This window comes from Scyliorhinus canicula, chromosome 22 (assembly GCF_902713615.1).
Source record: "Scyliorhinus canicula chromosome 22, sScyCan1.1, whole genome shotgun sequence".
Lineage (NCBI taxonomy): Eukaryota > Metazoa > Chordata > Chondrichthyes > Carcharhiniformes > Scyliorhinidae > Scyliorhinus > Scyliorhinus canicula.
Genome location: NC_052167.1, coordinates 4,209,875 through 4,235,496, shown reverse-complemented (window position 1 = coordinate 4,235,496; position 25,622 = coordinate 4,209,875). Strand labels below are relative to the sequence as shown.

The window sequence follows — 25,622 nt, the reverse complement described above, 5'->3', positions numbered from 1 at the left end:
GTGCCAACTGCTGGAACAAGGCCCTAGGAGCAGCACTCCCACGACCCCGTGCTGCTGGCCTGCCTTGGTCTGCTTTAAAAGCCAGCGATTTAGCCCAGTATGCTAAACTAGCCCCTCTCCAACAGCTTACCAGTGCTACCTGCATCCCCTTTATATGATGCATTCTTTTAAACAATGAGTTCAATCTTTTAAACAATTAAATCCCCATTCTAACTTGAGCATGAAGGAACATTAACTCTTTCCTAATGGATTCCCCCTTAAATAAATATATTCTTTAATTTTGGTGTAAATTACAGTATACTACAACACAACGGTATGTATTTGTTTTCCTGCAATGAATGGATCCTATTCCCCTCTTTTCCCTCCTATCTGTTCCTTGATCTTGTCAATCTCCCTGTTCACTAGCATCTGTTCTAGGCTCGCTATGGCAATCCGTATTCTCTTTTCATTGATGCATTTTGTAGAGTGGATATTGTCCCATAGAGGCTTATGGTCTATGTGACACTCATTTAGGTCCTGCTCCCAAATATCCTGTTCCATTTCAAATTTCAGTCTGGGTGCTGGATATAAAACATGTCATACCTATTGCCTCCACAAGTATCTCTGCTGCCATGTACTTTTACCAGTCCTTTGTCTTGTTAGGTTCCCCTGCCAAGTGAGCAACATTTATCTTTCTCTCCCAGGAGAAAAATTATAAATCTTCCTGCACTTGAAAAGCCATCACAGAAATTAGCATAAGATGCGTCACTATAAACAAGCTTTTTCAGTTGTCTAACATCGCCTCAAGATGGGAATTTCAAAACACAATTCTCCCGTTTTAATTTTGCTAATGTTTTGTTTGCTGTAACAATTTCTTCAACTTGGGCTGATTCACTTTCGTGCTTGACTCTAAAACATTAAAACTGGCGCCTAGTTTTGTTTGTCTAGCTAACCAATTCGGCTGCCCAATTAACCTTCGAAGTTCCTCTTTATCCATTTTGGATGCTGTCGTGTCCTTTTGTGAGGCCCCACCACAAGTAATTGCTACGGGGTTAATAGTCTCCGTGTAGGGCTGTTGATGTAGAGTGACATGCGACCCACTCTGCCCGATTTCTAACCCAATCTATCTGAATGCTCCAGAAGCCTGTCGTCCAATCTTGTTCTAAGCTCGTTCATGACAATTTTTTGTGGTGGTGGCGAATTTGAAAAAATTATCTCCATGCATCTCCATGCCCAGGGTGTCAATAAAACATCACAGGGTATGCTTTTAGCTGAAGACAGCCCAAATTTAACGAGAAAGAATTCCTACAGCACCAGGTTACAGTCCAACACAACATATATAGTCAAAGGCAATGATGCAAGATAATACTTTGATTGCGAGTCTTTGCAGGTAATCAAGTCTTTACAGGTCCAGACGGTGCGACTGGAGAGCAGGATAATCACAGGTTAAAGAGGTGTGAATTGTCTCAAGCCAGGACAGTTGGTAGGATCTTGCAAGCCCAGGCCTGGGGGGGGGGGGTTGAATGTAGTTAAATGTAATGAGATATGAATCCAAGGTCCCGGTTGAGGCTGTACTGATGCGTGCGGAACTTGGCTATCAGTTTCTGCTCGCCGATTCTGCGTTGTCGTGCGTCCAGAAGGCCGCCTTGGAGAGCGCTTACCCGGAAATCAGAGGCTGAATGCCCGTGACTGCTGAGGTGTTCCCCGACTGGAAGGGAACATTCCTGCCTGGTAATTGTCAAACGATGTCCGTTCATCCATTGTCGTAGCGTCTGCATGGTCTCGCCAATGTACCACACCTCGGGGCATCCTTTCCTGCAGCGTATGAGGTAGACAATCTTGGGCGAGTCACACGAGTATGTACCATGTACATGGTGGGTGGTATTCTCATGTGTAATGGTGGTATCTATGTCGATGATCTGGCACGTCTTGCAGAGGTTGCCATGGCAGGGTTATGTGGTGTCGTGGTGGCTGTTCCCCTGAAGGCTAGGTAGTTTGCTGCACACAATGGTCTGTTTGAGGTTGCGCGGTTGTTTGAAGGCAAGTAGTGGGGGTGTGGGGATGACTTTGGCCAGATGTTCGATGGGGGATTGAGCCTAGGTAGGGTTTTCATTCAGAGGATTGGTGCACACTCAATGGGCCGAATGGCCTGGACTGTAGGGATTCTATGAAAGCTCTCTGAATTCTTTGTGATTTTTGCTTTGAAGTGTATTCAAATGTTTCGGAAAGGTAGAGCTAATCATACTCTCCTCCAAAGCTGGAGGATGATCATTCATGACTGAAGGAGTTTTGGGATTTCTCCAAGAACTGTAGCCCCCAACCATCTATAGCAAAATCTTTTTCATGTAAGGCTCATGCTAAGGCCGAAGTTAATTCACAATCTGGCCTTCCATTTACAAAACATTTCATCTACCAGATTTCTCTCGCACACCCCATTGCTAAAAGCACTTTGCAGCTGTATCCATATAATGTTCATGTTCTCGCACACATCCTAAAATTCCTTTCCCTCCCAAGTATCACTGGATTACCCGCTCCTGTCTCTGGAGAGGATTTAAACACTAATTCACCCAATTCTTATGGGGCAGAATTTACTGACGATCCTGAGCTGGCCGTTTTCAATACGAGTCCAAAATTCACGTGCGATTTAACTCTCAACAAGGGCACAGATCAATTCTGACGTCTGCATTTTGAAGTTCAGTACACCGGCGCCAACCAATGACCATAGAATGAATTTACACAAAGCATTTTATAACAAATGGTTAGATCCCAGCTGGAGTATTGTGGCTAATTCTGGGCACCACTGTTTAGAAAGTATGTCAAGCTTTTTGAGGGTACAGAGGAGATTTATTAGCACAGTACCAAAGGTGATAGTTCATAGACTCATAGAACCGCTACAGTGCAGAAGGAGGCCATTGCGGCCATTGGGCCTACATCACCAACCTCTGAAAGAACACCTTATCTAGGCCCACACCCCCACCATAGCTCCGTTACCCCATTTTAACGTTTGGACACTAAAGGGCAATTTAGCATGGCCAATCCAGCTAACCTGCACACCGTTGGACTTTGGGAGGGAACACAGACACTGGGAGAATGTGCGTACTCCACGCAATCACAGTTTGAATCGAACCCGGATCCCCGGCACTGCGAGGCAGCGGTGCTAACCACTGTGCCATCGTGCCATATTTGGAGAGACTGGAGAAGCTGGGATTGTTCTCCTTGGAGCAGAGGTGGTTAAGGGGGATTAAACATAGGTGTACAAAACTGAAATTGTCTAAAGACCCAGACGGAAGATAACATTTTCTTTTACACAGGGCGCACTGATCTAGTACGCCCAGAAGAGTGGTGGCAGCATTTTCGACAGTAGCTTTTAAAAAGATATTGGAAGGGCAGCACGGTGGTGCAGTGGTTAGCATTGCTGCCTCACGGTGCCGAGGTCCCAGGTTCAATCCCGGCTCTGGGTCACTGTCCGTGTGGAGTTTGCGCATTCTCCCGTGTCTGCGTGGGTTTCAGCCCCACAACCCAAAGATTTGCAGGGTAGGTGGATTGGCCACTCTAAATTGCCCCTTAATTGGAAAAAATAATTGGGTACTCTAAATTTATTTTAAAAAAAGATATTGGATCGATACTCGAAACAAATTCGCTGGGCTATGGAGAAAGAGCAAGGGGTATGGGGCCAATTTATACAGCTCTTTCAAAGTAAGCACGCATAGACGATGGGCCGATAGGCTGTCTGCTGTATTGCATCACTCACTGAATGTGCAGTCTATAATGTTGCCAAGTTTTACTTGAGCATGTGAGGGAAATGGGAATTGAGCGTTAGGGTGGTAGAATTCAATGAGAAACGATTGGAGGAGGCAAGAGTGCTGCTTCTGCACTGTGGGTCTGGTTGCCAGTAACCAAACTAGGTTAACCTCCAGATCCCTAGATGACAAACTAGGAAATCAGCAAAAACTGGAGATGGCAGCACAAGGCCCCCTCTTGTGTTGCAGAGTCGAAAGGTCATAAGCTCAATCTTACTCCAGAGATTTGAACATCTGGACCACGCCAACACTTCACTGCCGGGCTGGACCAGCCGAGGTTACATGGTTTTGGTTGAGATGTGAGCTGATAGCCTCTCTGGCCCCTCAGATGGATGTTAATCCCACTGCACGATTCAAAGGTGTCTTTGCTAATCAGGGCGCCAAATTGGACAAAATGTTGTTTCTTAACATTACAGCAGTGACCAAATTTCAGACGTACTTAACTGGCTGTAAGATGCTGAGATTGAGAAAAGTGATGTGTAGGGGGAGAAAAAAAAAATGAATTCCCAACCAGAATCTTTGTTCACGAACAGAGTTTTATATCGATGGGTCGTTGAACTGCCTTTACCTTAATTGCACAAAACAATTTAATTCCACTCAACACGTTATAGTACATAATGATGAGTCCTTGTATGAGAAAGCCACTGTGATCATATCATTAATGCACAGCCCGGCAGAATAAAAAACACACATCCCTTCTGGGCCTGAATTATCAATCAGATTCAGAACAGCTTTTAACATTTCTGGCAGCTTTAGGAGAGGGCATTTATTTTTTAATTTGCATTTTTAAATTTGCAACTCAAAGTGAGTATTTATAACTTACCGATGGATTATGATTTTATTGGAAAGCTATTCCAACATTATTACAGAGCAGCAATCCTATTAGAACGCATTACAAAGCGGGCTTTAAACTACAGCCAATGAAGACACCATTTTTCTTTGTGTCTCTTCAAATTTCTGGAGTTCCAGTCACAAGAAGTAGTCCTGCTGATATGTTTGAATAACAAGACTTTCCTTTCATGGGATCATAGTATTTAAAGTGCAGAAGGAGACATTCGATCCATCGGGTCTGCACCGGCCCTTGGAAAGAGCACCCTACTTAGGCCCACTCCTCTACCCTGTCCCTTTAACCCCACCTAACCTAATGGACACTAAGGGGCAATTTAGCGTGGCCAATCCACCTAACCTGCACCACCTTGGACTCTGGAACCCAGAGCACCCGGAGAAACCCACGTAAACACTGGGGGAAAGTGCCAGCTCCACACAGGCCACCTGAGGCTAGAATTGAACCCGAGTCCCTGGCGCTTTGAGGCAGCAGTGCTAACCACTGTGCCACCGTGCCCCGGGAGGATGTCGATGTTGGCAGGGGTTCCCCGGGAGGGTGTCTGTGTTGGCAGAGGTTCCCCGGGAGGGTATCGCCAGCGGTTCCCCGGGAGGGTGTCGGCAGGGGGGTCCCTGGGAGGGTGTCGGCAGGGGGGTCCCTGGGAGGGTGTCGGCAGGGGGGTCCCTGGGAGGGTGTCGGCAGGGGGTTCCCCGGGTGGGTGTCGGCAGGGGGGTCCCCGGGTGGGTGTCGGCAGGGGTTCCCCGGGTGGGTGTCGGCAGGGGTTCCCCGGGTGGGTGTCGGCAGGTGGGTCCCCGGGTGGGTGTCGGCAGGGGTTCCCCGGGTGGGTGTCAGCAGGGGGTTCCCCGGGAGGGTGTCGGCAGGGGTTCCCCGGGTGGGTGTCGGCAGGGGTTCCCCGGGTGGGTGTCGGCAGGTGGGTCCCCGGGTGGGTGTCGGCGGGGGTTCCCCGGGTGGGTGTCGCCGGGGGTTCCCCGGGAGGGTGTCGCCGGGGGTTCCCCGGGAGGGTGTCGGCGGGGGTTCCCCGGGAGGGTGTCGGCGGGGGTTCCCCGGGAGGGTGTCGGCGGGGGTTCCCCGGGAGGGTGTCGGCGGGGGTTCCCCGGGAGGGTGTCGGCGGGGGTTCCCCGGGAGGGTGTCGGCGGGGGCTCCCCGGGAGGGTGTCGGCGGGGGTCCCCGGGTGGGTGTCGCCGGGGGTTCCCCGGGAGGGTGTCGCCGGGGGTTCCCCGGGAGGGTGTCGGCGGGGGGTCCCCGGGAGGGTGTCGGCGGGGGCTCCCCGGGAGGGTGTCGGCAGGGGGGTCCCCGGGTGGGTGTCGGCAGGGGGTCCCCGGGAGGGTGTCGGCAGGGGGGTCCCCGGGAGGGTGTCGGCAGGGGGTTCCCCGGGTGGGTGTCGGCAGGGGGGTCCCCGGGTGGGTCAGCAGGGGGGTCCCCGGGAGGGTGTCGGCAGGGGGGTCCCCGGGAGGGTGTCGGCGGGGGTTCCCCGGGAGGGTGTCGGCGGGGGTTCCCCGGGAGGGTGTCGGCGGGGGTTCCCCGGGAGGGTGTCGGCGGGGGTTCCCCGGGAGGGTGTCGGCGGGGGTTCCCCGGGAGGGTGTCGGCGGGGGTTCCCCGGGAGGGTGTCGGCGGGGGTTCCCCGGGAGGGTGTCGGCGGGGGTTCCCCGGGAGGGTGTCGGCGGGGGTTCCCCGGGAGGGTGTCGGCGGGGGCTCCCCGGGAGGGTGTCGGCGGGGGTCCCCGGGTGGGTGTCGCCGGGGGTTCCCCGGGAGGGTGTCGCCGGGGGTTCCCCGGGAGGGTGTCGGCGGGGGGTCCCCGGGAGGGTGTCGGCGGGGGCTCCCCGGGAGGGTGTCGGCGGGGGCTCCCCGGGAGGGTGTCGGCAGGGGGGTCCCCGGGTGGGTGTCGGCAGGGGGGTCCCCGGGTGGGTGTCGGCAGGGGGTCCCCGGGAGGGTGTCGGCAGGGGGGTCCCCGGGAGGGTGTCGGCAGGGGGGTCCCCGGGAGGGTGTCGGCAGGGGTTCCCCGGGAGGGTGTCGGCAGGGGTTCCCCGGGTGGGTGCCAGTGTTTAGGGACAGAATGAATTCTCCCACAATAAAATCCTTTCGGAGTCTCAAACATCTGAGAAAAAGGCAACGCAACACTGACCTGACGTGTGGGAACCACAATTTGCAGAAACATCTGAATGAAATCAGGACATCATTAAAAAGGAACCAAAACCAGTCGATAAACCTGGAGGTTTGTAGGAAGTAGCAATTGAGGGATAAGAGAGGCACTGGGTGAAATATTATTGTCTTGAAATGGGAATGGGTAAGTGGATAGGCAAGTTAAAATAATACTCGACAAAGAGACGCAAAACTGTAACTGTACGAAGTAAACTTGGTTCACTTGTCCTACGTGAGACTGAAAGCAGTGTTTAAGAATCATAGCAACTACAGTTCTATGTGCGTACGCAGCAATAGTCTTTTAGGATTCACAGAATGAGCTTCTGAAATATGTCTCAGATACGCGAGATTGCCCTCCAGTTCACACCAGTTAACCAGACTGTGATGCGGCAGTCACTGTTTACCCACTTTAAGAAAATAGAGTGTCAATTCGTCTGTGACCGAGGAGATGTTGAGGCAAATCTCCCGAGGCAGCCAATTAGATGCTATAAATTCTGGAAATGGAATGATGAATGTTGGACATCACCTCTATTTCCTGTAATACGCTCTTTAACACAGTTGCTGATTTGAAAAACACAATTACCAAAATGGCTGACTGCCCCTGGAGACTATTTTTGTTCTCTCCTCTTTCCCCCCCCCCCCCCCCCAACCACCACCACCACCAACCTCCCCTCCCTTTCCCCTGCACGGCCGCGTCACCCTCCAACAAAGGTCAGAGGCCTTAGATTTATGAATGTCGCTGTTTAAATCTAAATGCACTTTTGATTTTGATAGCTGGCTCAATGCTCAGTAAATTATCGGAGAATTTCCACCACACTGAATTTGCAGTGTCTCATTTTTGTGGTGGTCGGAACATTGGTTTCAAGGGTAAAGAAAGGAATTGCACTATTTTGAAGAAATGACTGGAGGAAAGTTGAATTATATTTGGCTTGAGGGTTGAAAATGTTGCTAGAAACTTCCATCCCCGATTCTACCCACTCAAGTTTTATTTCAGCAGCACCGTTCTGGGTATCATCGCAATCATAAAATCCCTGCAGGGCAGAAGGAGGCCATTCGGCCCATCGAATCTGCACCGACCCTCTGAAAGCGCACCCCACCTGGGCCCACGCCCCCCCACCCTATTCCCGTAACTCCACCTATTCTTCTGGAAACCTATGGGGCAAATTTAGCACCTAACCGGCACGTCTTTGGACTGTGGGAGGAAACCTGAGCACCCAGAGGAAACCCACGCAGACACGGGGGAGAACGTGCAGATCCCACACACAGTCACCCAAGGCCGGAATTGAACCCGGGTCCTTGGCGCTGTGAGGCAGCAGTGCTAACCACCGTGTCTCGCGCCGCCCATGCTGGGTAGGTCGCAGTTAAAAGTTGAACCCATGTTCCCTTGACCAAATGTGGAAAGGTAAATGAGATTCACATTTATCCTGCACTTTGTCCCCCATTTACCTCGAGCATTCATTTGAAGCGCAGTTACTGCAGGTGGACCTGACGTCCAATTATAACCATTAAAGGCTCCACACACAATAACCAAATGAGATAAATAACCAGTTCCCCTGTTATCAGTGAGGTTGGTTGAATTGGGAATTTTAGCAATGAGCCAGATCTTTCCTTTGAGTAGTGCCTTTTGGTTTCTAGCATCCACCTGAACTCCGGGAACAATTGGAGGGCCTAACTGTGCTTCATCCGAGGAATAATATTCCCAGCAATGCAGCCCTCCATGATCACACAAATAATCAGTTGTACCAAACAGTTAAGGATCAGACCTGCTGATCAATTAAAAAGGAGGACCAGGCAGAAATGAATATAACGGGGAAGGGGGGTTGCATTCGGCCCATTAAACCCATTTGAGCTCTCTTCAGTGCCACACTTCGGCACTGAGCCCTGCATTTTATTTTTGCCCTTGAGTATTTATCCAATTCTCCATTGCATTTGCTGGCACCACTCCTTTAAGCATCTCATTCAAATACTCCGAACTCGCTCTGTAAAATCATTCCATCTCATCTTCCCTCCGATTCATACGCCTGTGACGCTAAATCTGTCGTCTCTGGTTACTGACCGCCCCGTCAACGGAAACCGGGTCTGCTTATTTAAGAAAAGCAGGATTCTGCGGATGCTGGGGAAGCTGAAATAAAATCAGACAACGCAGGAAACACTCAGTGGGCCTGGCAGCGTCTGTGGAGAGAGAAAAACGAGGTTGCCGTTTCAAGTTCATATGACGTCTCCAGAGCTGAAGGCGAGGAGAAATGCGATGGATTTTACTGTGTTGAAGATGGAGTGAATGAAAGTCGAGGAATGGAAAACAATGAAGATGAATATAGTAAAAGAGACCAACCGAAATCCCGTCAGAGTGAAGAATGGTAATTCTTCAAGGTGAACGCTCCTGGAAGAGAAAAGGCAGTGAATGATACACTCCAACAAAAATAAAATATTGTGGTTTCCGGAAATCCAAATCATAAACATAAAATGCTGGGAAAGCTAAGCATGTCTGGCAGCATCAACGCCGAGGGAAATTGAGTTAACGTTTGAAGTCTGTACAACTCGTCTTCAGCTCTAAAGAGCGGGAGAAATCTGCCTATTTCCACTATTAAGACACCTCATCATTTTGAACACATCAATCAAATCTCCATGAATCTTCTCTGCTTTAAAGAGAACAACCCAGGGTCTGCAATCTTTCCACGACACACAAGTCCCTCATCCCCAGTGCCATTCTTGTAAACCTCCTCCACATCCTCTCCAGGGCCGTGACATCCTCCTCAAAGGTGTGGTGGCCAGAATTGGCCACAATGTTCCAGTTGAGGTGTAACTAGTCATTTGTAAAGATTCACGATTGAACAAAAGATGTCAAGAATAGCTCTCTATAATGGTCTGTTGGTCAAGCGCTGGATAAATACGGTCCAATATTTGATTTGGTAATAATTATTCTTTCGAAAAGCTAAAGAGTAATATCAGCACATTGAGGTGACGCCGACTGGTCCTTTCGCAGGCTGGTTGTCGTGAACCCGTGCTTGACCATTTCACCTTGACTTCAGTCGCCAATTCTAAATACTTTTAGCGACTGACCATCAACACCTCTCTCAGTTGCAACAAAATAAATCAAACAAGTGGACTTGAGATCAAGCTCCGTGGGGCGTTGCTCCAGAGATACATCATAAATCAGCAGGTTTTTAATGGAGAGAAAATTCCATGGAATTGTTTTTTGCATGAGTATTTAAGAATGTGTTTACTGTTGAGAAAATGTGGTGAAAGTCCCATCCCCCAAATGGTGCAAAATGCAAACGAGATTAGGAAATCGAAGTCTTAAGGAGATCGCGGTACTTCACTCACGCTTGAGCTCTGGATTGAAGACAAAAAGGAAGGCAGGAAGAGGTTAAAAGCTTCACAGCTTTGAGACCCTGTAAGAGAAAGTCTGTTGCAGTATGATTCTTCCACAAGCTTGCATCTTATATACAGGATAGGGCAGTTAATGTGCTGGAGCTTAGAACGGCAGAGGAGCAAACTTGTGTGGATCAGTGCCTGTAGTATGGATAAAATAGATAAGAAGATTTGCAGTGGAGGGAGAGAGATTAGAGGGATTAGAAGATTTGGTTATCAGATGGCGAACGGTTTTTTGTATTCTACCCAAGAGTGTGAGAGGAGAATGAAAATGGAAACTTGTATTGATATTGCGTCTTGAACAGAGATAAGAATTCATTCCATGACATCTTGGAGACATGAACAGATAGAGTCAAAAGAGATGAGAGATGGTCAGGGGTTGGATTTCGAGGACGGCATCCAGGGATGCAATGGAGATGAATGGATGTAATGGGTGGCATGGTATCGCAGTGGTTAGCACTGTTGATTCACAGCGCTAGGGAACTGGGTTCTATTCCCGGCTTGGGTCACTGTCTGTGTGGAGTTTGCACGTTCTCCCCGTGTCTCCGTGGATTTTCTCCGGGTGCTCCGGTTTCCTCCCACAAGTCCTGAAAGATGTGGTTGTCCTGTGAATTGGGCATTCTGAATTCTCCCTCTGTGTACCTGAACAGGTGCCGGAGTGTGGCGAATAGAGGATTTTCACAGTAACTTCATTGCAGCATTAATGTAAGCCGCCTTGTGACAATACAGATTATTATTATTGACAGCAGAGTGGATAGTGATGGATGTAAATGAGGCCAGAGGTGCTTGGGGTCTGATCTTTCAGGCACCAGGATCTCTCCATGCTCCCCACTCCCCTCTGGAAGTGGGTGTCCCAAGTCACTCGGCCATCATTTTTGTGCCAATTTACATTCGTGTTTCACTTTCTCCCCTGCCCCCACTGGAGTAAAGATGAACAGAAGGTTTGAATTTGTGTGTTGCCAGTGCCCGATGCAAGAGTTGAACTTGTTTCCGAAAAAACAGATTGACGTATTTTGCCTTTCCTGAGACGGTGCAAATTCCCCACTTGGCCCAAAATGTCCCACTTTGATCAAGGATTTATGGGCTGACCGTGTGTGTTGAGACAGGTTGGCAGGGCTGAGAAATAGCCTGAGTAATCTGGAAGTCACTGGGCCACTGAAAACACTGTTCAATTGTTGCTGTCGAAGGGCCCGCTGTCTTCGTTACCTTGGTAAAGAAGGATCCGGCTTGGAAGAACCAACAGAATTTTGTTGTAATTCTGTTTTGATTTTCCCTGCCTCCATGTGTTTTGTTCTCACTTTGAACCACTGAGTCAGCATTTAAAAAAAAAAAAATCAGAATTGAGCTTCAATTAAAAGTTGAGCAGAATAGTAAAAACCTTACTGTGCCCTTTGACATTTCGAAACACGCTGCCTGCCTGTTTGGATTACTTATGCTGAAATATTTATGGTTCAGTAATTAAAATATGATTGTGCTATTTGACATTTTCTGCTTGAGTGAATTCAGGTTGTTTTATTTTGCCTTTTCCAGAGAAACCGGGGAGGTTAGTCAGTAATCCAGACTTTCTGTAAAAATAATTAACGCCTTTCGTAATCATTTTAAAATTAGTTCATATTTCTTGCGCTGTTTTCTCGAATACTGTCTATTAAGAGGAATGTGAGAGTGTGGCACAGAATTTCTATCTGCAAGGAAACAAAACGGGTTTTCTCTCCAGTGTTTCCGCAGAATCTCTACGGTGCAGACGGAGGACATTCGGCCCAACGAGTCTGCACCGACCCTCTGAAAGAGCACTGCACCCAGGCGCGCTCACCCGCCCTATCCCAATAACCCCTTAACCTAACCGACACATCTTTGGACGCGGCCAATCCACCTACACATATTTGGACTGTGGGAGGAAACTGGAGCACCCGGAGGAAACCCACGCAGACACTGGGAGAACGTGCACACCTCACACAGTCATCCAAGGCCGGAATAGAACCCGGGTCCCGGCGCTGTGAGGCAGCAGTGCTAACCACGGTGCCACCCTGCTGCCCCAGTGTTTCCTCTGAAACCCGTTGGGCATCTCCGAGGGAAGTTATCCTCTGTCTGTGTGCACTGCACTGAGCTCCAATGGTAAATCTTGCATGTGTGTGGCTCCAAATAATTTGTGCAACAGCTTTCTTTCACCTTATGAGCAGCCTGAAAATTTCTTTACGTTACAAAATCCCCTGCCTAAAGTAACAAATGGAGTCAGGACACTTCCCGATGTCACCGACTAACAAGGATATCATTCACATCCCGGCCTTTCCTTTCCTCCTTCCAAGATAACAGGAATTAAATGTGTTTTTCTTCCCACTGCACTTCACAAAATAAGCCATGTTTTGATATAACTGGTTCATTCCTTGTTTTGTGACTTGTAATTATTCCTCTTTTCCCCACATGTTTGGATGGTGATTAGTTTTTAATGTTCACTTCGCTAATTGTAGAACCTACAGCTGTGTTGCTGTTTGGTGGTGGTGGTCATGGTTGATGGTGGTGGTTGCCAGCAGTTACTTGTGACGGTCCCTAACTGGATCATAACAATTAGCAGCGAAATGAGGGCCAATCACCCTCGCGCTCAGTTGAGGAGTTGGACAGCTAATTCATTCTGGCCCTTCAAAACCCATTCTCACTGCTGCTGTCGGAAGCTCATGTCCGGATGGTCTAACATTTCCCCAGGTCAGAAAGACAAGTTTACTGTGGTCAGGAAAGTGCTCTTTGGATATGAAAACTGCCTGTCGATCGGAGGACAGTCTTGGGTCTTTACCTCTCTGATTCCAAATGCAATGAGGAGTCCGATTGCTAAACTGACTGTTTACAATCCAACTCCAGCACAGCAGTGAATGGAACTTGGTTCACAGTGACACTGACGTTCGTGTGCTACTGGACTCCCACTTTACTTCAAAATGTTTATCTCGGCATCTTTTTATTCGGCCTCAGCACTCCAAACATTACCTGCAGGTGGGGGCATGAGCCATAAATTGGACCTCTGTGTGATCACCACGGGGGTCAATGCAACAGCGCCATATTTCCATTGGGCCTGCTATGCTCATGGGGAACATCGTCAAAAATAAGGAGCTGGATTCTCCACCCCCTCGCGCCAAAATCGCGGCCGCAGGTAATCGGGACTATTCCCTGATTCTGCGGGCCCTAGAAAGCGGGGTACTCTGGGAGTATGCCACGCTGCTTGGGAACTATCTGGGGCCGTTGCTAGAGGCCCACTCCGCCCCTGACCGGCTAAAGTCGGGGGGGGGTTTCTTTTTTTGGTCCAGTCCGGGTCCTCCGTGTGCATGCGCGGCCTCCGACTCGGAAGTGCGGGGGCCTGTATCTGCAGCAAAAGTTGCTAGATCTAACCAAGGTCCCTGCTAGCCCCCTGCAGGGCTGGGAATATGTGACCCTTTCATGCCAGTTTTTCTGGCGTAAAACGTGGGGGACATAGTCCCAATAATGGCAAATCCAAGCCAAGGTTTTCACACAACAGCGCTGAGGCTTTGAGCAAGAGATGCTACTTCAGGGTGTGTGAATGTGCATTTTTCGGCTGGTAGCACCAAGGTAACCTGCGGGGATAGCCACTGTACGTAGTGTTCAATTCTGGTCGCCACACTACCAGAAGGATGCGGAGGCTTTGGAGAGGGTGCAGAAGAGATTTACCAGGATGTTGCCTGGTATGGAGGGCTTTAGCTATGAGGAGAGGTTGAATAAACTTGGTTTGTTCTCACTGGAACGACGGAGGTTGAGGGACGACCTGATAGAGGTCTACAGAATTATGAGGGGCGTGGACAGGGTGGATGGTCAGAGGCTTTTCCCCAGGGTAGAGGGGTCAATTACTAGGGGGCATAGGTTTAAGGTGCAAGTGGCAAGGTTTAGAGAAGATGTAAGAGGTAAGTTTTTTTTACAGAGGGTAGTGGGAGCCTGGAACTCACTGCTGGAGGAGGTGGTGGAAGCAGGGACGATAGTCACGTTTAAGGGCATCTTGACAAATACATGAATAGGATGGGAATAGAGGGATACGGACCCTGGAAATGTAGAAGATTTTAGTTTAGACAGCAGCATGGTCAGCACAGGCTTGGAGGGCCGAAGGGCCTGTTCCTGTGCTGTACTTTTCTTCGTTCTGTGTTCTTTGTATGCAAACTGCATGCCACGGCTGCTGGAGACCTGTTTTTGATGTATCATTGCGGCCTAAATATATCAAAATTGAACCTAACCAAAAGCTGATGATTGGTCCCCTGCCCACCCCTTTCCATTCTGGTTATAGGACGTTCTCTAGTTTTCTCTGTGAAATCAAACCTTGGCATGTCTGCTAACTGAACAGATTGTCCTGTTCTCTTGGCATTTGCCAGTAAAGAAACACCAGGCAGTGGAAATCTGTTGTCACTGTGTTGCCTCAGATGCCTTCTTTCCTCTTTCATTGTTGGCATCGAGGTTTTGTACAGTGGTGGCACTGACGCAGGAGGAGGCTGTTTAACCCCTCGCGCTTGTTTAAGCATCCACTGAGATCATCTCTGACCGAACTCCACATGCCCACCTTTTCCCCCACGCTCCTTAATAGCTTTGGATAATAAAAATCTCGCAACCTCCGATGTAAAATTAACAATTGATCGGAGCGTCAGTTGCCATTTGTGGCAGTGTTCCAAATCTCTCCCGCCCTTTTGTGTAAAGAAATACTTCCCAATTTCACACCAGAATGGTTCACTAGACTGTATCAGCCAACGCCCTGCCCTAAACTCACAGCCAGTGGAAATAGCTTCTCTCTTATTGGCCCCGTCTCCTTGTACATGTTAAACTTCAGTCAAGTCAGCTCGTAATCTTCTAAATTCCAGGGAATAGACAGACCTGAGTTTGAGTGAACTACCCGTTTTATGTGACCTTTGAAATCCCAGAGGCGCCGTCGTCCTTCAGTTAAAATGACATCCTAGCTACCGCCGGAGTCCATGCGTGTAAGCTCCCTTGGCCCCATTTTGAAAAGAGCAGTGGAAATTTTACCCGGTGACCTGGACAATATTTATTTCTCGAGCAACCTAACTAGAGCAGACCTATTATCGCACTGCTGTGTATGGGAGCTTCCTCTGCCTAAATTGGTTGCCACATCCAAACAGTCACTACACTTTTTTTTAATTAAAAAGGCTTTGATGGCGTTGCAGTGCTTTGCTATGTCTGGTGGGTGTGAAAAATTAAATGCAAGTTTGTTCTTTTTTGATATTCCGTATTTGCAATTATTTTTCAGGGCAAGACGGTCCGTATTATAACAGCACTAGACCAGGATAGAGGGAGGCCACGAGGCATCGGTTACACTATTGTCTCAGGTAAGAGGGTTAACCTTACATTTTCCCTTTTCAACTCGTATAATATGTTCCCTGTTTAAAAAGGTCAAGAAAACTCCATTTTGAATATACAGTGAAGCCAATTTTAAATCATGTGTAAAAAGAAAACCATAAAAAATAAGGAATGAGTAATAGACTCTGCTCCACACTATTATCAGGAGAGATGTTAACAACTTGTTAACGGTGCGTGCTGCTATTTCTAAGTGGAAGCAACATATAAAACATGAACAAAGCCTGATAAATGGGACAGGAATCCAGTGAGTTTTGTTTTAATTGTCTACTTTGCAAGGTGTTGAAATTGTGCAGCGTGATTTGAGCAGAGATATACTTTTGGTTATTCTGGACACAATCTACCCGAATGGGTATAGATTCCCATAGTGCGCAATTAGCTGGGTGTTTTCCCAACGCTCGGAGCACCGAGAAACGGCACACTATCCAAGGCTGTTTGGGTAGATTGGGGAACTCAGTGGGGACCTGGACCGAGGCCGCACTGAGTCCAATTTTCTGGGATGAGGATCTCCACTCACCAGAACTCCCTCAATACAGGGAGATGGCGTCTCGAACCCTGAACCTACCCCCAGCTCACCTGTAAGTGAGTCCTGGGTCGGGTGGGGGGGGGCACACTCTCCGCACCCATGCAGGACACCCCTGGCCCCAATACCCGTCATGTGGCCAGTGCCACCTGGGCACCTTGGCAGTGCCCCCTGGACACCTTGGCGGTGCCTTGGCAGTGCCACCTGGGCACCTTGGCAGTGCCCCCGGGCGCCTTGGCAGTGCCCCCTGGGCGCCTTGGCAGTGCCCCCTGGGCGCCTTGGCAGTGCCCCCTGGGCACCTTGGCAGTGCCCCCTGGACGCCTTGGCAGTGCCCCCTGGACACCTTGGCAGTGCCCCCTGGGCGCCTTGGCAGTGCCAGGCTTTTTAAAATTTGTTTACGGGATATGGGCGTCTCTGGTTAGGCCAGCATTTATTGCCATTTCTCTAGTTGCCCTTCAGAAAGAAGCTGTGTCCGGGTGACGCCAACAGTGCCAAGGTATCGCCCTACCCAGAGGGCAAGTACCTAGGCGACCCCGATCCCCAAGGGAGACCCCCACGAGTGCCGTTCTGTCCGTTCCTCGTTTGTGCAGACCAGCACTGAACGGTGTTCGGCTGAGCTCTCAAAGGCGAGGGGGGGGGGGGGTTTAGACCCCGTGCCTTGGGTAGATCTGGGGAATGCATATTAGAGTGAGACCAACTGTATCACTCTAATCTGCCATAAACTGTTCCTGCCCACAATGGGTGTTAAATCTCGCGAGGCGTTATGAGCCGGGCAGACCCCAGAAGAGGGATCTCCTGGGCTGCGTCGCGCCACCTTTTGGGCACAGCTTGGCAGGATAGATCAGGAATTCCACGCCTCTGGAATGTGGGGGATAAATGGATTTCACACAGAATTGTACAGCATTTGGGAACTGACAGCACAAAGTGTCATTTCCAAGCATTTACTTGATACCAGGGCTGTGGATTTTCAGTGAAGGCTATCAGGACAGCTTCTATGAGTGGCAGGTTTCATTACCACGGACAATTGAATGTTCAGGCTCGTTCTGAAGGGCACGAAGAGAGATTGAGCTGTTGGTTTTCATCAGCAAAAATTGTAGCTCAGGCAAACAGTTTGTTATTAGAATGCCGCTGTGACCAAAGTGAAATGCTTTGTCTGCATTTGGCTAGTTTCCTGCCTGTGTTGTCTTTCAAGATGAGAAGACTGAAACGCACCCGGGGCATCGTGAACGTAGGGGCAGCACGGTAGCATAGTGGTTAGCACAGTTGCTTCACAGCTCCAGGGTCCCAGGTTCGATTCCCGGCTGGGTCACTGTTTGTGCAGAGTCTGCACGTCCTCCCCGTGTGTGCGTGGGTTTCCTCAGGCTGCTCCGGTTTCCTCCCACAGTCCAAAGATGTGCGGGTTAGGTGGATTGGCCATGATAAATTGCCCGTAGTGTCCTAAAAAGTAAGGTTAAGGGGGGGGGGGGGGGGGGGGGGGGGGGGGGGGGGGGGGGGGGGGGTTGTTGGGTTACGGGTATAGGGTGGACACGTGGGTTTGAGTAGGGTGATCATTGCTCGGCACAACATCGAGGGCCGAAGGGCCTGTTCTGTGCTGTACTGTTCTATGTTCTATGTTCTAACTGCTGGTCAGCTAAATAGTTTCTTGAATCTTTTGAACGAGAATTGACAGCACCGTCAGTGAATTGGAAACGGGGAGAAATCTTCTTGGCAGGGCTTGCAAAAGAGTCTCTACAAACTGCAGCAAATAGAATTCATGGCCTAATCTTCAACAAAGTCTGCTGATATAGGCAGGATTGGTACTCCAGGGAAATGCAGTCAATGGATGCTATGGTAGTATGTGGTAGGGGACAGTAGCACAGTGGTGATGGATTAGTAATAGACTGGCTTTCGCTAATGACCCAGAGATGAGAGTTCAGATCTCACTCCAGCATCTGGGGAATCTCCATTCTCATAGGAACATAGGAACAGAAGCAGGCCATTCAGCCCCTCGAGCCTGTCCCACCATTCAATGAGATCATGGCTAATCTGTAGCCTAACTCCATATACCTGCCTTTGGCCCATATCCCTTGATATCTTTGCTCAACAGAAATTTATCGCGCTTGCTTCAACTGCTGTTCCAAACCTCTACCATTGTATGAGTGAAGAAGAGCTTCCCAACATCTCTTCTGAATGGTTTAGACCTAATTTTTAGATTATGCCAATAGTTTTAGAATCTCCAACCAATGAAATTGTTCACAGCCAACCTGGCACCCTGGCTGTGCCCCCTGGTCACCTTAACAGTGTAAGGCTGGCACACTGCCCAGAGGGCATGCAGCTGGGAGCCTTCGATCCCCTTGGAGACCCCCACGAGTACCGTTCCGTCTGGTGCCTGTTTGTGGGGACCAGTACTGGATGGTGCTTGCCCAAGGTCCCTGGGGCGAAGGGATTGAATCCCAAAATCTCAGGCACCTTGTGAATCTGCACATTAGAGTAAGGTTTACTGCCTCGTTCTAATACGCAGATTTGCCAAAAACGGATCCTGCCCACTGTGGGTGGGATTCCCTTTGCAGCGTCTCACGAGAATGCATTGAACCTCGCGAGGCATTGCGAGTTGGGTTGATTCCGTTGCGGGATCTTCCGGCTTTCACCGGCCATGAGCAGCTTTTCCAGCGCAGCGTGGCTGGAAGATCACGCCCTGTTTGTCTTTATCTACTGTCTTTCACAGTTAATACCTTGAATACTTCGATCAGATCACCCTTAACCTGTGTAACCGCTCCTCGTAATTTAATCCAGCTATCACTTTTGTAAACTTGTGTTGCACTCTCGCCAAGGCCAAAATATCCTTCCTAAGGTGAGGTGCCCACATTCACTCTCAGTGACGGCGTCTAACCAGGGTTTTGTAAAGCTGCAGCATAACCCCTGTGTCTTTATGCTCCAATCCTCTAGATATAAAGGCCAGCATTCCATTAGCCTTTTAGATTGTTTTCTGCACTTGTTCCTGGCATTTTCAGGTTCTATCCACCTGAACCCTGAAATCTCTTTTGGACATCCACTGTACCTAACCTTTTTCCATTTAGAAAGTACTAAGTTATAACCTTTTTTTTGTCCAACGTGAATAACCGCACACTTGCTTACATTGAATTCCATCTGCCACAATTTTGCCCCTTCACCTAGTCTGGGCAGCAGGGTAGCATGGTGGTTAGCATAAATGCTTCACAGCTCCAGGGTCCCAGGTTCGATTCCCGGCTGGGTCACTGTCTGTGTGGAGTCTGCACGTCCTCCCCCTGTGTGCGTGGGTTTCCTCCGGGTGCTCCGGTTTCCTCCCACAGTCCAAAGATGTGCGGGTTAGGTGGATTGGCCATGCTAAATTGCCCGTAGTGTCCTAATAAAAGTAAGGTTAAGGGGGGGGTTGTTGGGTTACGGGTATAGGGTGGATACGTGGGTTGAGTAGGGTGATCATGGCTCGGCACAGCATTGAGGGCCGAAGGGCCTGTTCTGTGCTGTACTGTTCTATGTTCTATCTATAATATCTCCTTGCCATTTTATGCTATCATCTAGGCTGTCCACAATGCCAACCAATTTTGTATCATCCGCAAATTTGGATACATGACTTTCTAAGCCTTCATCCAAGACATCAGTTAAAAATTGAGGGCCCGACATAGATGAAAATGCAATGAAATGAAAATCGCTTATTGTCACGAGTAGGCTTCAATGAAGTTACTGTGAAAAGCCCCTAGTCGCCACATTCCGGCACCTGTTCGGGGAGGATGGTACGGGAATTGAACCGTGCTGCTGGTCTGCGTTGGTCTGCTTTAAAAGCCAGCGATTTAGCCCAGTGTGCTAAACCAGCCCAGATCCATGTGGTACACCACTAAACACCTCCAGCTAATTAGAACAATGACCCATTATCCCCACTCTCTGTTGCCTGCCACTCAGCCAATTTCCTAACCATGTCAATAATTTGTCCTCAACGCCTTGGGCTTTCACGTTAGTTAACAGTCTCTTATGTGGCACTTTATCAGATGCCTTCTGGAAGTCCATATAAATAACATCCATAGACATTCCCCTGTCCACTGCCTTAAGCAATCACGTTAGTCAGGCATGACCTTCCCTTCATGAATCCATGCTGGCTCTCCCTGATCGACCAAAATTTTTCGAGGTGCTCGTTTTGGAAAATAATAATAATGATAACCGCTTATTGTCACAAGTAGGCTTCAATGAAGTTACTGTGAAATCCCCTAGTCACCACATTCCGGTGCCTGTTCAGGGAGGATGGTACGGGATATGGTACTAAAAGCTAGTACAGGTAACGGTGACCATGAAACTAACAGATTAGTTTCTCTGCAAGTGGAGAGAGGGGGGAGGCGGGGGCAAGTGCTAACCTTGTCCAGGATGTTCACATCATGAATAAATTAAAGCAAAGGTTAGTTCCATAGTCCAAATTACGTGCCGAACACCAATTCTGCTGGCTTACGGCAGCAGTGAGGTCTCGTGGTACGATTGACGAAGAAATTACCCAATCATCTCCATAATTAGATGGAATTCGATAATTGGTCGGGATTCGATGGCTGAGTCCTTCCGTGTCTCCTCCGTTTGAATGACTAGATGATGTCAGTTCAAGGGAATTCAACCGAATGGTTTGTCAGTTTAACCTCTTGGTGGTGAGTTCAGAAGCCGCTGTTAGTTTAATTGGCTGGGGAACTGATTGTTCGTGCTCGTCACTGTGGATGACAATTTGTCAAGAAACCTATTTAGTAGGTTGATCCTCGTGGGAAATGACTGATATTAATCATCATCTGAGGAGACTGGGGCACGTAGTGGAAATCCTACACACAATGCAAAACACAACAGATGAAGTTTATTGCTTGCCCAGGGCACACTAACCCAGATTACTTTAATCACAGGGCCTCGCTTCAGTTCATAGGAAGTGTGGAAATGCCCATGGGGCTGAATTTTATGTCAGACGCAAATTATCACAGTTGTGTTACAAGAAACCGCTTGTTTTCCATGAGGTCTCTGAGAGGAAGGATAATATCCAATCTTCAATCTGAACTATTATTGTTTATTATCTTGTTTTTTTGGTGGGGAGTGGGCTTTGTTTATTCTGAAAGACGGGTTGAGCAAGTAATTGGGACATGGTGGAGGTTAGTGACTGTTCTTATTAATTTCATCTTCCATTTTAAAAAGCCCGTGTAGACCTTAGCTTGGAGCCCCTTAATGGAATAGGGCAGCACGGTAGCCCAAGTGGCTTCACAGCGCCAGGGTCCCAGGTTCGATTCCCCGCTGGGTCACTGTCTGTGTGGAGTCTGCACGTTCTCCCCGTTTCACAGAACAGGCCCTTCGGCCCTCGATGTTGTGCCAAGCCAAGCCTTGTCCGAAACCAAGATCAAGCTATCCCACTCCCTGTCATTATGGTGTGCTCCATGTGCCTATCCAATAACCGCTTGAAAGTTCCTGAAGTGTCCAACTTCACTATCACAGCAGGCAGTCCATTCCACACCCTAACCATTCTGAGTAAAGAACCTACCTCGTACATCCCTCCTATATCTCCCACCCTGAACCTTATAGTTATGCCCCCTTGTAACAGCTACATCCACCTGAGGAAATAATCTCTGAACGTCCACTCTATCTATCCCCCTCATCATCTTAGAAAACCTCTGTTAACTCACCTCTCATCCTCCCTGCGTGGGTTTCCTCCCAGTGCTTCGATTTCCTCCCACAGTCCAAAGACGTGCAGGTTACGTGGATTGGCCACAATGGTGTCCAAAAAGGTTAGGAGGGGTTATTGGGTGGAAGTGGGGGCCTACATGGGTCGGTGCAGACTCGATGGGCCGAATGGCCTCCTTCTGCACTATGTTCTGTGAATGTATTATCAACTGCGACACTGAAATGTGCTGCGTGGGAGGGGAAAGATATGCTATAAATTCCTCAAAATGGATAACAGACGATAGGTTCGTTGTTACTAGGTGAGGGGAAACATATTTGCATTTATACAGTACCTTTCATGACCACAGGACAGCCCAATAAGAGGTTTACAATCAATGAAGTGCTCTTGAGGTGTCGGGAATGTGGCAGACACTCGTTCACCAGAAACCCCTCACAGACAGCACCATGAATGGCCAGTTACTCTGCTAAACCAATGTTGATTGAAGGATAAATATGAAATGCCTGAATATTCAAAGTGCCTCCGCATATGTTTATTCAAAAGCGACTCTGGACAATGCAGACCTAAATGTGCTCACCTAATTAACTTGTGCCTCTCATCCCATGAACGAGGGATTTAATCAAAGCGTAATGGTCAATTCCTTAGCAATTCAGATTGACATTCAAAACACTTGAAACCAATGATTGGTATCTATTCGCAAAAGTGGCAAAGGATTTGGGTTTGATAATAAACCATTCACTGAAAGTGTTCAATCAATGGCAAGCTGCTTTCAACACCGCTAATCAAGTACTTGGATGAATCTCGAATACTTCTGAATATAAATTGAAACTGCTTATTTTAACCAATGTATCTTATTAGTGAGGTCACATGTGAAATATTGTTTGCAATTCTGAGTCTGTGCTGTATGAAGAACTGAGTGTAATGGGGAATATTGAGATAGATGAGGCCTTGGTTTAAAGTTATAAAGTGTGACCTGGTTAACTGAACCGGTCGCATTGGAGAAAGAAGGAAAAATGACTTGAGTTCCTTAAATGAGAATCAGAATGGATGATTTAGATGTATAGGCCTATCAGCCCAAGTTGTGACTAGAGAGATGGGAGGGCAATGTTTATCAAAAGCTGCAAGGCAGCTGAGATTACGTAGGAGATGGCTGGCTTCTTTCTTTCCACAGATCTGTTAGTGTGTAAAAAACCACATCACAGAAAGTAGCTGTACAAAAACAACAGGGACACCGTTTTGCTCAGCTTGCTGGATGACTATAGTGGGTGGTTCAGAACAACACCAACAGCATGGATTTGATTCCCGATCCAGTTCGGCTGGACTTGGAATCGGTCTTCCTGCTCTTGCAATGGAAGGCCACGGAAAGCCACCGCTGGCAAAAAACCTGCTGGAAAAACTGCTCCGAATGAGTGTCAGCTCCGAATGAGCCTTCGGACCGAGCCACATACAAACGAATGAATGACAAAATAAATATGTGACTAAGAATTGCAGTTGAACACCTCATTGAAATAGTTATACATGATTAAGCACCCAAAGGGGCAGTATGTTTTCTTTTTGCTATTTCTGCGAAATGAGAGGTGAATTATGCAGGTTGGTGCGATGACCTTTGAGGGACAAGGACAGATGTTGGAAGGTTTATTTCTGTGGAAGTTTTTCCTTGTGGTTATTGAACTTTCTTGGTTGATTGAAGAGATTGGGCAAAGGCCCTGATTGGTCAAATAGTGTCTGGCAGAGTGGGACTGTGTGGGGAAAATGGCCTTTTCTCAGTTGACATCTTTTGGAGCAGTTAAGGAGCACAGGCTTTGATCTTGGGAATTACCCAGTCCACATGTTTGATGCAGCTTTGCTCACTGCTTTTTCACACTTGGGGGGTGGGGGTGAGGGGGAGGGGTTCTTGGAGAGAAATCCCATTCAGATAATTGAGTTTGTGATTCAATGACGAATAGTGTGGCTTATTGTTTGTATCTAGCATTTTCTTCACAAGAGCACGCTGAACAATTTGCATTGTGCACTCAGCTCCATTTCAAGCACAATGATATGGTGGAACCCAGTGCCCATTTATTCTCATAAACTTCACTCTTCAGAAACAAAACTTGCGGTCCATTCCTCTGGGAACTGACGAGCAGCAAACCAAAGCGGCAAAATATCTGGAGTTGCAGTTCAATCCATCGGAGACCCTTTAACCCACTTCAAATGGCTATCCAGCACAATGAATAGCTGCTGCCCTGCAAATTCTGCACATATTTACGTGTAGCTTCTGCCGCACTTTAGCTGGCCAGTTCCATTGTTGCAAAGGTATCAGTGGCTTCTTTTCTGCTGCTTGACACCCTCAAACCCATTTCACTGTGTCTCCAATGTCCTTATCTAACCTCGTCTACCAAAGATAGCTTCTCATTAGACTCTGTTAAGCTCATCTCCAAGTGTTGATCATGGAGGTCACATCGTAACGAAGATCTGAACACTTCAGGAACAACTCTCGCCCCCCTTTATCGACTGATAACTTATGATGTGGAGATGCCGGCGTTGGACTGGGGTGAGCACAGTAAGAAGTCTTATTGTGAAGTCTTCTTACTGGACTTATAACTTAGACAATCGCAGAATCCCTACAGTGCAGAAGGAGGCCATTCAGCACATCGAGTCTGCACTGATTATCTAAAAGAGCATTCTACATCATCCCGCTCCCCTCCTAAACCGCGTAACTTTACACCTTCTTCCTTTTCAGATAACAATCCAATTCCCTTTTGACTGCCTCAATCTAATCTACCCCCCACCAACCTGAAGTTAAAACTCACCACTATTCTTAGAATTCCCCCTATACCAAAAAAAGGTTGATATTCTAAATGGTGAACAGGGATTCTCCCTCCCTGACTCCAGTGCAGGCTTCTGTGGGTGCTATTCAGGTCAAACTATCTTTTCAAGTTATCCCCCGGTATAACCCATACCTTCACCGAAGAATTTTACCTACTTACCCCTTAATAACATTGATGTCCTGGGTCCTGCGTTATTAAGGAAGTGAAGTAAGCTAATAACCACTTTTTCAGGTTAAGTTATTTTTATTATTATATTTTTTCTTTTAAAAGCTGCAAACACTTTCTTTACAGAAAGGAAAAAAGATCTTGCTTCTGGCTGCTTCAGGCCCACCTTGGCAATCGATCTTCTTAAAATCTGGTCTTCTTGAGTTGTATTCGCTGGTGAACTCGGTTGCTGTGTCCTGTTCTTCCCATGCACCGAGCTGTGAGAGCTGGCTCTGTTAGCTATCTCTGACTCCTGTTTAAATTCTAGTCTTCCTTAGATGTATAACTGTTTAAACTCGGCTGCTTGTCTTGTCTTTCCCATGACCGAGCTCTCTCTCTCTCTCTCTCTGAGTTCTCCCCTTCTCTCCTGTTGCTGGTGCTCTCTGCCCTCTGCTCCCTGGGTTTATATTCTCTTTCTGAGAGTTATTAAGTTTTAACGACTTTATCGTAAATGGGCTTGTTTCACTTTGATAGTTTAAAAGTATCTTTGATGTAAACATCTTACTACAACTAATTATTCATTTTGGGCATATCGTCTCCTCTCAGATCTGATTAAACAATGCTTTGGTTTCAATAGGTGTTACTTTTAATTCTGTAATTTCGAATCGTTTAATTTTCCAATTGTCCCCAGCTCATAACTTTGCCTTTGATTTTGACTTACATGATGTTTCTCGTAGACAGGTCGTCTCCAATTTTCTTTTACTTGTTTGATGTTCATAGAATTTTACACTTTAAATTTGACACCAAATTTGACTGAGTATCTTCCATCCTTTCCAGCTGTTTACTAAGAGAGTTTATTTCAATTAAGGTGTGAAATTTTGCTTTTAGTGGTATGCTAAAATTTAACTTGGTTATGACTTGAAAGACTTGCCTGTTTTAAACATTCGTCACTTAATGCAATTGAAACTCTCATCCATGCTTTTTCAGATGCTTCCTGAGATAGTTACATTCCATGAAG

The 25,622-nt window shown here is 47.9% G+C and overlaps 1 protein-coding gene across 1 annotated transcript in view; it reads left to right on the top strand.

The window, feature by feature from the left end:
* LOC119956232 (cadherin-23-like) overlaps positions 1-25,622 on the top strand; it is a 306,203-nt gene that overhangs the window by 198,049 nt on the left and 82,532 nt on the right. Inside the window, exon 9 of the mRNA XM_038783267.1 lies at positions 15,377-15,455. Within this exon, the coding sequence (XP_038639195.1) occupies positions 15,377-15,455 (79 nt within the window). The remainder of the gene's footprint in view (positions 1-15,376; positions 15,456-25,622) is intronic.